The sequence below is a fragment of the Cariama cristata genome, unplaced genomic scaffold (assembly GCF_000690535.1).
Source record: "Cariama cristata isolate BGI_N322 unplaced genomic scaffold, ASM69053v1 scaffold5652, whole genome shotgun sequence".
NCBI classification, from domain to species: domain Eukaryota; kingdom Metazoa; phylum Chordata; class Aves; order Cariamiformes; family Cariamidae; genus Cariama; species Cariama cristata.
In genome coordinates this window covers 60763-73260 of record NW_009604368.1, presented here as the reverse complement: position 1 = coordinate 73260, position 12498 = coordinate 60763, and the positions used below count along the sequence as shown (strand labels likewise).

Genomic DNA, 12498 nt, shown 5'->3' with positions numbered 1-12498 from the left:
TTTGTCAAAAATCTTCCTTTTTTACTTCAGAAAAGGGATTTTTTTTTTTAATCTCTTTTTACTGTAATGATATGGCTTCTAGAAAGAGAAGCAAAACTGAAATTATATTCTAATTATAGCATGTAAAATGCCACAGAAGTTTTTCAGTGTTTTTTATTCTGTGCTGAGAGAAGGATGCAGAGTTTCAAGTTACTCTTTTCAGAGCGCAGAATAGTTTGGGAGTTTGTGTGTGTAAAGAGAACTGGATCCTGAATGACAACAGCTAGAAAATTAACGTAACTTGTGGAGAGCAAACCAGCCTTCTTAAAGTGGTTGTTTTGCAACTTAAGTTGATGCCATCAACACACTCTTGAAGAATTTCTCCTTTTTCTTCACCAAAATTCATTATTTTGGGTGGCATTTCATAACGTGCGCTAGGTCTTCCAGAAGTGAAAGAACCTGCTCAGTATTTCGTTTCATTATAGCTCACCTTAGAATGTGTCAAGGTACCATGTTAATATTAAGAAAAAAAATAAAAGAAAGTGGATGTTTAGTGTAGATTCTTTCAAGGGAGTTACATGACTTCTCTGCCATTTAGCATTTGTCTTTAAGAGGGATTTGGGCCATGTCAAAGTTCAGACTATTTAGCTGCCACTCAAGCAAGTTATCTGCTGCAGAAAGCTCTGTTGTGGACACATGTCACCTTAGTTTAAGTTTGAGTTTTGGGTGGGTTTTTTTTGAGATTGAACTCATGTAAGTGCAGCGCAACCAGGAAAGGAATAAGTGCTTGTGAGAGTCTCTGTAGGAATTTACCGTTCTGTTAGTTAACGCAGGTTAATCATTAAACCAACTACTTCAGCAGAAACCGAAGCGTAGGCATTGTCTTTGTGACCTCCTTCCTTCAGACTTTATTATTTCGTGTTTTCATGTAGGCTGCCTGGCTTTCTTGGTTATGACTTGATTATCTCTGGTTCAGGTTGGGAATTAACAGTTAATAGGACTGACATTCTTTGACTCTCTCTTTTTAGTATTCACATATGCGGTTACCAAGCGAGAAGTGTAGAGGGCTTTCAGCACTGGCTTATCTCTCCTTACCCAAGTCCCATTGGATACTAAGCGCTTTGCAACTTATTAAACATGTACTGTCCTGGCTTCTTGGGACAGAGGGAAAAAGCTGACGATTCTCTACTCTCTGCAAACGAGCTCTATTGATTTGAGAAGTTGAATACAAAGGTCTCCTATTGTTCCCAAGTTTGGGAACTTTTCCTAAGGTTCTGGTCAAAGAGTCATACTGAATCTCTGAGCATTTGTCCGGTGGCAAGTCATTTCTGTATTTTCAACCTGGCTGTTGCAATTTTTAAAATAACTGTTGTCCTGAAGCTAGTGTCAAATATTTCATGTCTCCAGATTTCAGGATTGTGAGGAAAACCGCTTTCCATAAATAGTTATTACCAGCACTGTGGAGGATCAGGCTTTGTTTTAAGCACTCATTTTAGAAATGCTGTTTTGTTGTACTGTAAACTTCATTATTTGAAGTGTTCTTCAGCAAACATACCTCAGAATCATTTTAGGTGAGGCAACGGCAAACATAGACCGTACTGATAGAATTAGCAGCAGCCTGAACTTTCGCTCTAACCTCAAACAAAATTTGGACTCAAAATCACTTAGCAGTCTGAAAAAAAAACTTGGCGACTTTTCTTTTTAAATAAATCTACTCACTTTTCAGCTTCCTGCTTTAATTTGTGGAAGGGAATGGAAAGACCAAAATATTACAAGGAAGCTTGGTATTTCCAGCCCAGCCAAAACCACAAAGCTTTGGAAATTCAACTTGAAAAAAACCCCCATAGCTGTGATTGAGCCTAGTCCTGCTTTCTTTCTGTGCTCCAAGCTTCCCATTAGCTGTACTAGCCACTTGAGGATACAGGGAATGCAAAACTGGAATCCAGGTGTTGGGCAAACTCCAAAGAGACATCCATGCTTCTTATTTTAAAGATTTGCTCATTTTCTACCAGCACTACCTGACTTGCTTACTTGTTAGCAAAGCAGAGAAGAGCCCATGTTGTTCAGGCTCTGTTGGCAGGATGCTTTGCAGCATACGTATATCTAGACTTGTCTTTGCACTAATTTGAAAGGTAATAAGTAACAAAAGAAATTATAACTGTAATAGTTAAGACAGCCACAGTGTGGTATTTCTAAACCTCCGTTTCTTTGACAAATCACTTTGAAAGGAGACTGAAATTTCCAGAGGCATTCCCATAACTTTTGCACTTTCAATGTTTTCTCCAATTACTTTGGTGTTTTCTGGTATTTGTATAAGATGATTTTATAGTATTGAGACCCAAAAGAAACGAGTAGCCTTTTGTTGGCATACAGCTAGTGTTACTCTTTAAGGGTTGCCAATAGGGATTTTCTACCATCTAATTAAATTGAAGCTACAGGGTTTTTTTTTAAGTGTGCTTATATCCCTTGATTATATGAACTTCTTCCCACCCCCACCTCCCCTTTCTGTTGCATGTGGGTGTTGTAAATCTCCTCCAGTACTGGAATGGAAAGTTCATTCAGTTAAGTGAATAAAAATGTAAAATGTAGGTCTAAAACAGAGGGTTTAAAATTGCAGTAAATTCACGCTGTTGGGAAACCTGCTGTCAGAATTTCCTTGTAAAGATGGATGTTTACTTAAACTGTCCAAATACACACTGAACGTAGCTTCAAATGACTTTGGGTACTGGGGGACACACATAGTACTGTGAAAGTTTAGCAGAAATCTATTAAAACTTTAATTATTTTTCTTAATTATCTCCGGTGCTTCTGCCCAAGATTGGGTTGCAGTGAGCTACTGGAGATGATGTCTGTTGAGAGATGTAAAAGCCAAAGCCTAACTGCTTGTCTTTAATGATCCTGTGTCACTTTGAGGAACTAACTTCTAATCTGAAATAAAGTGTACCTTAACTAATGAACAGAGAGCAAGTGAGTAACATTTGAAAGTCAGAACTTGAGCTGAGGAAAGAAAAAAAGAGTGTAAGTCAGGAAAATGAGAGACAAACAATGCTGGATCAGATTAAATGCAGGCAGTAAAGCCATCCTGGTTTATATACATAGGGAAACGCAATCCAGAAAAAAGGATTAAAAATATTGGGGTGGAGTGAAAGCTAATTAAAATAATTACGAGAGCCTATTTTCTTTCTTTCCTTTTATTTCTCTTTCTGCTTCTTTCTTTCTTCTTACGATTTCTTCTTCTTTTCTTTCTCTTTCTCTAAAATGTATTTTCTTATTCAATATATGACTTATTTGTAGTTTGCCAGTAGAATCAAAGAAATCTTGATCTCTTACCTTGCTCATCTGCATATGTGAGTGAACAAGTTAACTAGATTTTGTTTTGTGTAGTGTGAATTCAAAACACTCCAGGTTATTCCCACAGCCAGGTATATACTTTGGTCTTGATCTCGTAAAATATTTAGGATTGGGCTGGTCCCTAAGACCATGATCAGTCCAATTGACATCAACTAATGTGGCAATTAGTTCCGTGATTATATGGAAATGACGTTACAGTTTTTTTAAGGCATTTGTGAGTTTTTATTCAGAATTTTCTTCTGTCACCCTCCTCACTGTTGTTTGTACCTCACTTATCTCTGTACTGTTTCCCCTTCCTTGTTCTGCAGCTAGCGACCACCCAGGCTAAATGCCCAAACCCCACTGATTTCCAAAACCAGATGTAACGCTTGCGTCCTCACGCTGTTCACTCAGCTCATGTGTTACGTCCTATTCTACTTTTCTGTGGCTGTCACGTCAATTAGATTGTAGCTCTCGGAGGTCACACTACCTACTAATTGACATTCCATATTGCCTACCAAAATGGAAGTGTTCCCAACTGCTGGCCATGCAGTATCATAAGTAACGTTTTATGAACACTCTTAATAGCCTTTACCTTTTTAGGGCTGAGCATGTGCATCCAGTATTGTCATAAGAAAGACTGAAAGGTACTCAAAGCATCACAGGATTGATCTTTACTTCACTGATTATGCTACCGTAAGACTAAATGAGAGGGGGAACCATGATCCACCAGTAGTTTTAGGGTCCAGATGTTTTGAAGGGAAGCCTAGTAGCAACCTGTAGCCTAAATACCTGTCTAAATTTGACCTCTGTGTCTTCCTTGCTTTGCACCCTCTGTAGCTATTTGTTAGTGCAAAATGCCTTATTTGCAGAGTAGTGGTTGGCCCAAGTGTGAGTAGTTGCATCAGTTGAAGGAGAGAAGTCGGGTGTGCTCTTACTCTGTCGTACGCTGAAGGTGGAAGTATTGGAGTCATTCAAAATCCGTGCTGATTGCTAAGGTAGAAAGCACCAGAAAGCTCTTCTGTTAACTAAAGCATGTTGTTCCTTTTTCTGAATGTATGTAGATACCAAAATATCCAGCGAACTATTGCAACAGAGCGGACTGAAGATGATGCTGTAGTAAACAACAGGGTGGAGAGAGTTCCCGCAGGAGGAGGAAGCGACTCTGAGGCAGAGCCTTCCCAGCCAGGCTCAGGTATGGGGGAAAAAACCCTACGGAGTGGCGTGTTCAGTGCCGCTCAGTGATGGCGTTCAGCTCTGGGGAAACCTGCATTTCTGTGGGAGACTGGAACTTCATTACACCGGGTTGCAACAATTAGTTAAAAGAAGTTTAGACCTGTAGCTACAGGTTTTAGACCTGAAGCTACAGGTACGAAGCTAGATGCAAAGGGCCTCAGTTCTTTTTTAACAACTACTAAGACAGGCAAAGCATTTTTACTTTAGTAAAGGGCTATTTGAAATCAAAATGCCAAAGGCATCTGGTGGGTTTTTTTCACCTTAGTAGTTGCAACAACGGCGCTGTCTTATTTTTGTTGCAGTGTGATTTTTATCTTGGGGTATTGCTGTTTATTCTCTCTGGGCATGGCTGCCGCGTTTGCCCATGTGGTCACACCTGCAGTGGCCCTGGCATCGAGTATGAAATATTTGTGGTTTTAAAGCTGCAATTTTGTGATAGCTCTGAGCTGATCTGAGTGTGGGCTGCCACTGAAGGAGGCACAGCTGTCTTTTTGCTCATCACTAACTTATGTGATGGGACCCCATACCAGAACAGAGAACTGATCTGCCTGAAAAATAACCTTGTTCCTTGTACTTAATGTTGTTTACAGCCAGATTGGTTCTTTCATCTGGCTCGTTATTAGATGACGAGACAAGAATGAGTGTCATTGCAAAGGAGAAGAGGACAATGTGTACTCAGGGCAGGGAACTCTCCTACTCTTTTTGGTGGTAGTCATACTCATTTTCTTAAAATACTTGTGAAAGCGTAGCCTAAGTGTTCGTTTCAGGTAAGAAACACCAACAGTCAGACTAGTGCCCACAGTGCAACTTGTGGACATGCAAAAATAACTGTCTGCTTTGTTTGAGAACTTGCACCACCGAAATGAACCGTCAGTTCTCTTCCTTTGGATTATTCTCCCCTCCACCTAACTTTGTGTTCTCTGTTGTCTGCTGGAAGTAAATCTGGTTTCTTGCCATCTTTTTGCCATCCCTCTGTAAATAGCATTGCAAAGGGAAAGAACCAGCACGATATCTGCTTGAATTTTCTTCATGTTCCATGTTGAATAGGAAGAATTACAGAGAAATAGTGAACGTACGTTTTTTAACAAGTTTAGAAAAATACTCAATTTTACCTGTTTATTTTCCTGATCTGTTAGGTGTTTTTAGCTTGAAAATCAATTTTCACCAAGAATGTTTAATGTTTGATATTCAAAGCTTCCTTGCAATCCTTTGTGTTGCAATTTATGGGAGTCTTTTACCTAACTGGATCTTATAGGGAGAACCCAGTCCTCTCTGTTAGCAGCTGAAATGGAAATGAAGTACACGTTGTATTATTAGTATTTAAATTATGAGTGAAGTAGTCATTACTTGTAATATGTATAATCGTTTACTATCATAGCCTACATACTGATTTAATAGGACTTGCTACCACTAAGTGTTTAGGTCAGTTTATTACATAACATTCACTTTATTTTAACCCCGAAGAGCTAATGAGTATGATATGTGTCATCTTAGGTGATTAGGGAATGGGTTTTGCTATAGGTAATTGGTCTGCTTTTAGAAGTCAATATTGTCTAAAATGGCAAGAATTAAAAGATCAAGGGTGATGTAAACCACACTAGAATAAGATAATAACCTCTGCACTATGATACATTTGCTCTTTGCCTTTTAATTTAAATGAAAAATGTCAGAAGGAATACAATTTAGGCATGTTAATCCAGATTCTAAGCCACTATAAACCAATTTAACTTCTGCAATGGATGCAGTCCACAATTTTAAGTGGATAAAATAGTATGATGTGTCCAGCAGAAAGAAAGAAAATAGTGATAATTGATAAGAAAAAAATGGAAATCTATATTTATTCTGTTGATGACCTCTGCATCCAATTTCTTTGGTCTGCAAATAAAAGTTGGCTTGTATTTGAAAACGCCAGAACTGCACACTCAAGCCGTAATTCTGCGGTAGGAAGCATTTTTGTAGTGGCTGTAGAAGGTCAAGGAGTTCCCACCTCTACAGAGTTACATTCTGAAATGCTCAGTTCTGCTCCTGTGCTTCATGAATTGATACAGATTAAAAATAATCCCTTTGCATCTGTTTTTGTCCTCTTTACCGTACAAGTCCCCAAAGCCATGGACTTGCCAAAAATAATGCAATTACAAGTAAAGGACAATGCTTTGCGGCAGCGGCGTGGATGTGAGTGCGTGAGCAGGCGGCTTCTTTAACCCACTCTTGCTACCAAATGCTTTCTGCTGGTGAACCCTCGGGCTGGATTGGGAAATCGGATCTCTCTCAAATCAGCAGTGAGGGGAACCAGTCAAGACCATGGTGACAGTATTGCACCAAACCATCAGCTGGTAAAAACTGTTGTGGTCATATTGAGATTTATAGACAGCAGTAGATAAGACACAGAGTTTTATAACATACAGTACAGAAAAGCATCCAGCTCCTGCCCTGCTACTGTAAGCACTGCACCACTAACCGTAAGGAGAATATCTACCAGTTTGCCAGCAGGCTTGTCTTGGAAACTCAAAGGCGGCAGGTGAATTGGGCAGGATGGTGACTGTTTTTATACCATCAGCCATTCATAAAAGGTTAAATAATAGACAGCGCTTGCCACTACGTTAATAAGATTTTTCTGCTTTTTTTTGTCCAGAGATTAGGAGGGAAGGTTCCCTTTCTCCTGTGAATTCTCAAAAAATCACCTTGTTGCTGCAGTCTCCAGCTGTGAAGTTCATCACCAATCCTGAGTTCTTCACCGTGCTGCATGCAAACTATGTAAGTAGTTACGATTTGCTCTCTCGCGCTACCGAGTTCTGAATCCAAACGCTGTGCCTCAGGCCTTCGGAGAGAATGTATGGTGAATTTGAATTACAAGACTTGGGGCTCAGTTGTCCTTGCTGAGCATCAGACATGGTTGGGGACAGTACAGGCAGGCTGCTCCAAGGATATTTTTGCTGAGATTCTGCCTCACACAAGGAATTCCCTGCTGCAGAGAAGCCCGTTAATTTTATCTGTCCAGAATAAGCAGGAACCTTTGGTTTCAGCTTGGTTGATTCTCTTGTCTGTTGCTGCAGGGAATGAGGTTGTTGCCTTTCGAGCCGTGTTCCTGAGAAGTCTCACTCAGATACCACTCAGGGAAATAGAGGGAAAAAATTATTAGCTCGTGCAGTTTGCACTCTCAAGAAGCAAGTGGATATAACAGTGAAAAAAATACTGACTTGAGTCAGTGTAGCTATTTTGGAAAAAAGAATAACGAAAATTAATTTTCAAAAATCAAATAACTTTTTTTTCCCCATTGATGCAATAAATCTGCATGTTTTCTTGCAAACCTGGCGTGGAGTGGAAAAAGTGTAACGATAGGTCAACCAGGAGGAAGCAGATAGGGAAATCTCACAAGGAGATGCAGTCCTAGTTTTCCATATCTTGAATGTAGTTCGGCTAGGCATCTACACATGACTTCTGAATATTTGGAAAGTCATCCGTTTCTGGGTAGGGGTGACCTTTCTTTTTGAAAGGAAAAGAAATGAAAACCCTTCAGGAGTTGCCTCAGCACAGGTCTGTAGCTCACTACAGACATCAGGTTTTGGCTATGGCGCGTTGCGGGTTGAAGCCAGCTGGCCATTGCGAAGCATCTGCCAGAGATTATTGCCCATGAAACCCTGCAGAGGAAGGGATATTTTAACTCATCTGACATTACCTGATCCAGGTTATGGAGTGCGCATAATTTCTTCCATTGACAGGGTGATATGTGATGATTTATAGCTGGGAGCAGTATCATTTTCATTCGGCATAGTTGTTTGCAAAATGAGTAACCGATTCCATAGTGTATACAAGAGACTGAATCCCAATTTTATTTCTCACTGAAATAAAAAAAGCCAAGAGAGACCTTCAGTTTGAGCTTATAAAGTTGTCTCTAATATGAGAGCCAGAATAATCTATTGAAACATCTGTCAAATGGTTATACAGATTCCACTTGTACAGAAATAATGGCCCACATAACTTTTGGCTTAACACGGTTGTAATATTTTAACCACAAACCCCTATTAAAATTTCAAGCTATTAATTAGGCGAATGAAGTTGGGATTGGAAAATATTATCCGGCAGTTAGAATTAAAAGGGAAAGGCTCTCATTTTTCAGAAATTTTATTTCCATGGAGGGATAAAACTACATTACATTTTTTTGTTTCCCTAGTGCAGCTAAGAGATACTTAGACAGTCATTGATCACATAGTAGATCAAAATACAACTTCTGTCATGGAGTCAGCTGGGATCTTAGCAATTTGTGACCGTGAAACTTTCCTGGATTATAACCAGGTCATATTTTAAGGGCAGAGATCACATCTCTGTGACTTCATAACATTTACCAACCCTTGCCATAATTAGGGACCGTGTGCTGCAGGGAGTATTCTCTTCTCAGCGCTACCACCACGATATATCCTTACATAATAAAGGTGATGCTTGTCAATATTTTATTGCAATATAGTGGTTAAAATGCATTAAAAGTACACAGAAATTAAGAATTCAGAGCTGTTGGGTCAGATTCTCTGGGCAGGTTACAGGTGCGCACACTGGGGCTCACTTCACTGGAGACGCGAGTCCTTTATTACTCCAGTGAGTAACTAAATCCTTTGGGCTGACCAGCAGAACCGGGGCACTCATTTTCTCTCTAGTGAAATGCTCAGAAGGGTTGTGGATTTTTGTAAAGTTTCCTACCCTGTCTTGAGGAGCTTTTTCCCTGAAGTAAAAGATCCCAAGAGTAGCCTGTGGATGAGAAAAAAGTATTGTTGCCACAAGTGTATTTTCTGGTGCTCTCATTGAATACGCAGTGGCAACAAATATAGTTTACTTTGGCCCCTATTCTGCGACCAGATCAGCACTAACTCAGGCAGAACTGCATCAAGGCACGTTCCTCTTAAGAGGTGTATTTAATGCCGTTGTGAGATACAACTAGCTGCCTGAGGGGTGGCCTTCATCTGACTCATGAAGACGTCTCCATCTGACATGCTTTGTAGTTATTGCAGAAACAAATATTCGGTTCCAGGAAACGATTCCTATCTTCCAAAACCAGACAATTGAAAGTGTCTGTTTCTGTCTTGTGGCCACAAAGTGACCATAAATAAGGTAGCAAGCTTAGATGTAGACATCTGCACTGCAGTCCTCTTAAGTTCATGAATCCTGTCACATACGTCTTGATTTGAATTGTAGCATAAATACATGTTCACAGCTGTCTTTGCATCTCTCTGGCATCATCCGGTCACACAAGCAGTGTTTCTGTTGACCAATAAAAGCAAGGGAATAGGCACAACTGCATGCATCTTGGGCGTGTGGTGTTTCAGCTGACCATCTTTTTGGAGTGCATGAGAAAGGCGGTTTATGCACAATTAACTGTGCCTAATGTGTGGGATGTTTCACTTTCCAGATTGTATTTCTTAATTCTAGGTGTTCGTGTAAAGTAGTGATTCAAATCAAAACAATGAGATGGAAATGACTCTTGATTCTTAACAGGATTTGTTTCAGTTCTTTGGGCGTATGTCCTATGAACTAACCAAAGATGTTGTTTTGACATCAGAACTGGTTTTCCTCACTTCTGTTTTCCATCTCATAGAGTGCCTATCGAGTCTTCACTAACAGTACCTGCTTGAAGCATATGATTCTGAAGATCCGTAGAGATGCTCGTAATTTTGAGCGCTATCAGCACAACAGAGACCTGGTAAATTTTATCAACATGTTTGCTGATACCCGACTGGAGCTTCCTCGTGGCTGGGAGATAAAAACTGACCAGCAGGGCAAGGTAAGAGTGCCAACAAAACTAATCACTTGTTTAACACAGCACATCAGGCTATATGATTACTAAAGGTTCCTTCCTTCTTGACCCCAAATGGGTGGAAGTTTGGTTTAAACAACACAAGCAACAAGCAGAGTTATTTTAGAAGCAGAAAAAAGCTTCAAGAACAAATGTTTTGAAGTATAGTGGTGACCCTCTAGCTTTCTGTGGAATATCATACCATAGCCAAGGCAGCACTAGACCAACAAAAAAATTTAAGCCAGAGTTTAGATCTCTCATGACTGCGAAATTTGGCTTAGTGTCTCTGCCTCCAATGAAGCTTTGCTGAGTGACTTCTGGAACAACCAAACAGGCTAAGGTGGTGTTCCCCGATAATTTTATTCTCTTCTGTCTTGCTTCATGGCCATTACACATGATTTTGACCTACATAGCTTCAGATATTTTCCAAGAGCTATTCCAGCTTGGACTAAAAGTCCTGTCCTTCGCAGATATCTTCCATGGACTGTACCTAAACAGGGTATTTCTGACACACAGTTGCCAGTGGTTTTCACTTTATGATCCCACAATACCATCGCAGTGTTGGCAGTCGTCTTACAAAATAACGTTGTTCCTGTGTGTTTCAGTCTTTCTTCGTTGACCACAATAGCCGTGCTACCACTTTCATAGATCCCAGGATCCCACTGCAGAATGGTCGTCTCCCTAATCACCTGACTCACAGGCAACACCTTCAGCGACTTCGTAGCTACAGCGCTGGAGAGGTAACTGTGCTAGTATTAATACAGCAATCTTCGGTAGAATTAAAAGCACTTCTTATCTTTGACGTGTGTAAACAAACTGTCTTGTGGATTTTTATCTTCCAAAGGAAATAAGGGATGTTTGTTTTCTTTCTGAAGGGTTTATCTCAGAGCTTCCTGGTAATGAAGGTTTATATTTTGACCATTTTCAGAATAAAATAATAAACAAGTAAAACTAAATAACCAGAGTGAAATGATGACAGAATAGATTTTAAAAGAAAGAATCTGTATTTGACATCCTAGTCTTGCTTTAGTAAAGTCAAGTCATTCATTATTTTTATAGCCTGATACTTCAGCAGCCTCATATGTTTTCATTCCCCACTGTGACACTGTGGGGAGTATATCTGAAAAGATATACTGCCTAGCAGTAGTGTAGTAATGTAGGTTGAGGTTTGCTTCCCTAGCTTTCAATCCCATTAAATATCTTTCCTATGTTTCATGGGGGTGATTTTTATCACTGAGGGCCATGGGCAGGATTGATAGAAGCATAAATCCTGGCTTTGTGTTATGGATTTAAGGAGGAAAAAGTACCAGCAATCAGATTCTCCATCTAGCAAATCCATACAGTTGAAGATTTGTAAAGACGGAAGCTGAATAGGAGTAGAGATGAATTATAGCCAAAGGATCTTCCTCTTCTAGAAAAACATCCGGAGAAATGCTTGTGGAATTGTCATTAAAATTTATTGCAACAGGACCGGTCTTGAACACCTCACATTGCCAAACAGGGTTGGGATCAGGAGCTGACTGGGGCGTGAGGTCAGTACTTCAGGACCAAAGGCAGACCAGGCATGAGTAGCTTGGGTAGGTTTTCTCCATCTTGGGCAAATTCGGCAACGTATTTTCTGAAGCTAGAAGTGTATCAATGGATTTGTGTCAATCATGTCTTCCCACCAACTTAGCAACTTCCCTCTGCCAACAGCCTGCAGTTTTTAGTGTTGCTGTTGTGACCGAATTATTGACGTGAATATGAAAGTCACCTGCATGATGATTCATATTTGGGCCCATGCTTGCCTGGGGCTTGCTTACAAATTCACCGTATCCGGAACAGAAACACTGCTGAGCAACTCGGATGACCTAGCCCCAAAAATACACTCGGTTTTGCAAGTGCTGGCAAAGTTGGCAAAGAACGTTTTGCAATAAACTCAAAATACCAAGTACAGGGAAGGGAGTGAAAAGCATTGAATACTTTTGAGTAATGATTCTCTGGGAAAATTGTAGACTGTTCATTGAGGCCACTGATTTGGCATGATCAGCTGATGAAACGGGGCCTTCTGTCTCGGGAGGCATCAGTGCTGGCACCTTCATTTCACAGTCTCAGCGGCCCAGGTCCCGCAGTGCTTCTGCACCCTTGTCGTAGTCCATAGCTTCCCCTCTGGAGGTATCTGCTGCTCTGCT

At 40.3% G+C, this 12498-nt stretch overlaps 1 protein-coding gene across 2 annotated transcripts in view; it reads left to right on the top strand.

Annotated features, from left to right (window-relative positions):
• HECW1 (HECT, C2 and WW domain containing E3 ubiquitin protein ligase 1) overlaps positions 1 to 12498 on the top strand; it is a 173179-nt gene that overhangs the window by 111059 nt on the left and 49622 nt on the right. For both annotated transcript variants that reach the window (XM_009695568.1, XM_009695567.1), the window contains 4 exons: positions 4374 to 4504; positions 7178 to 7299; positions 10130 to 10315; positions 10933 to 11067. In XM_009695568.1, coding sequence (XP_009693870.1) covers positions 4374 to 4504; positions 7178 to 7299; positions 10130 to 10315; positions 10933 to 11067 — 574 coding nt within the window. The remainder of the gene's footprint in view (positions 1 to 4373; positions 4505 to 7177; positions 7300 to 10129; positions 10316 to 10932; positions 11068 to 12498) is intronic.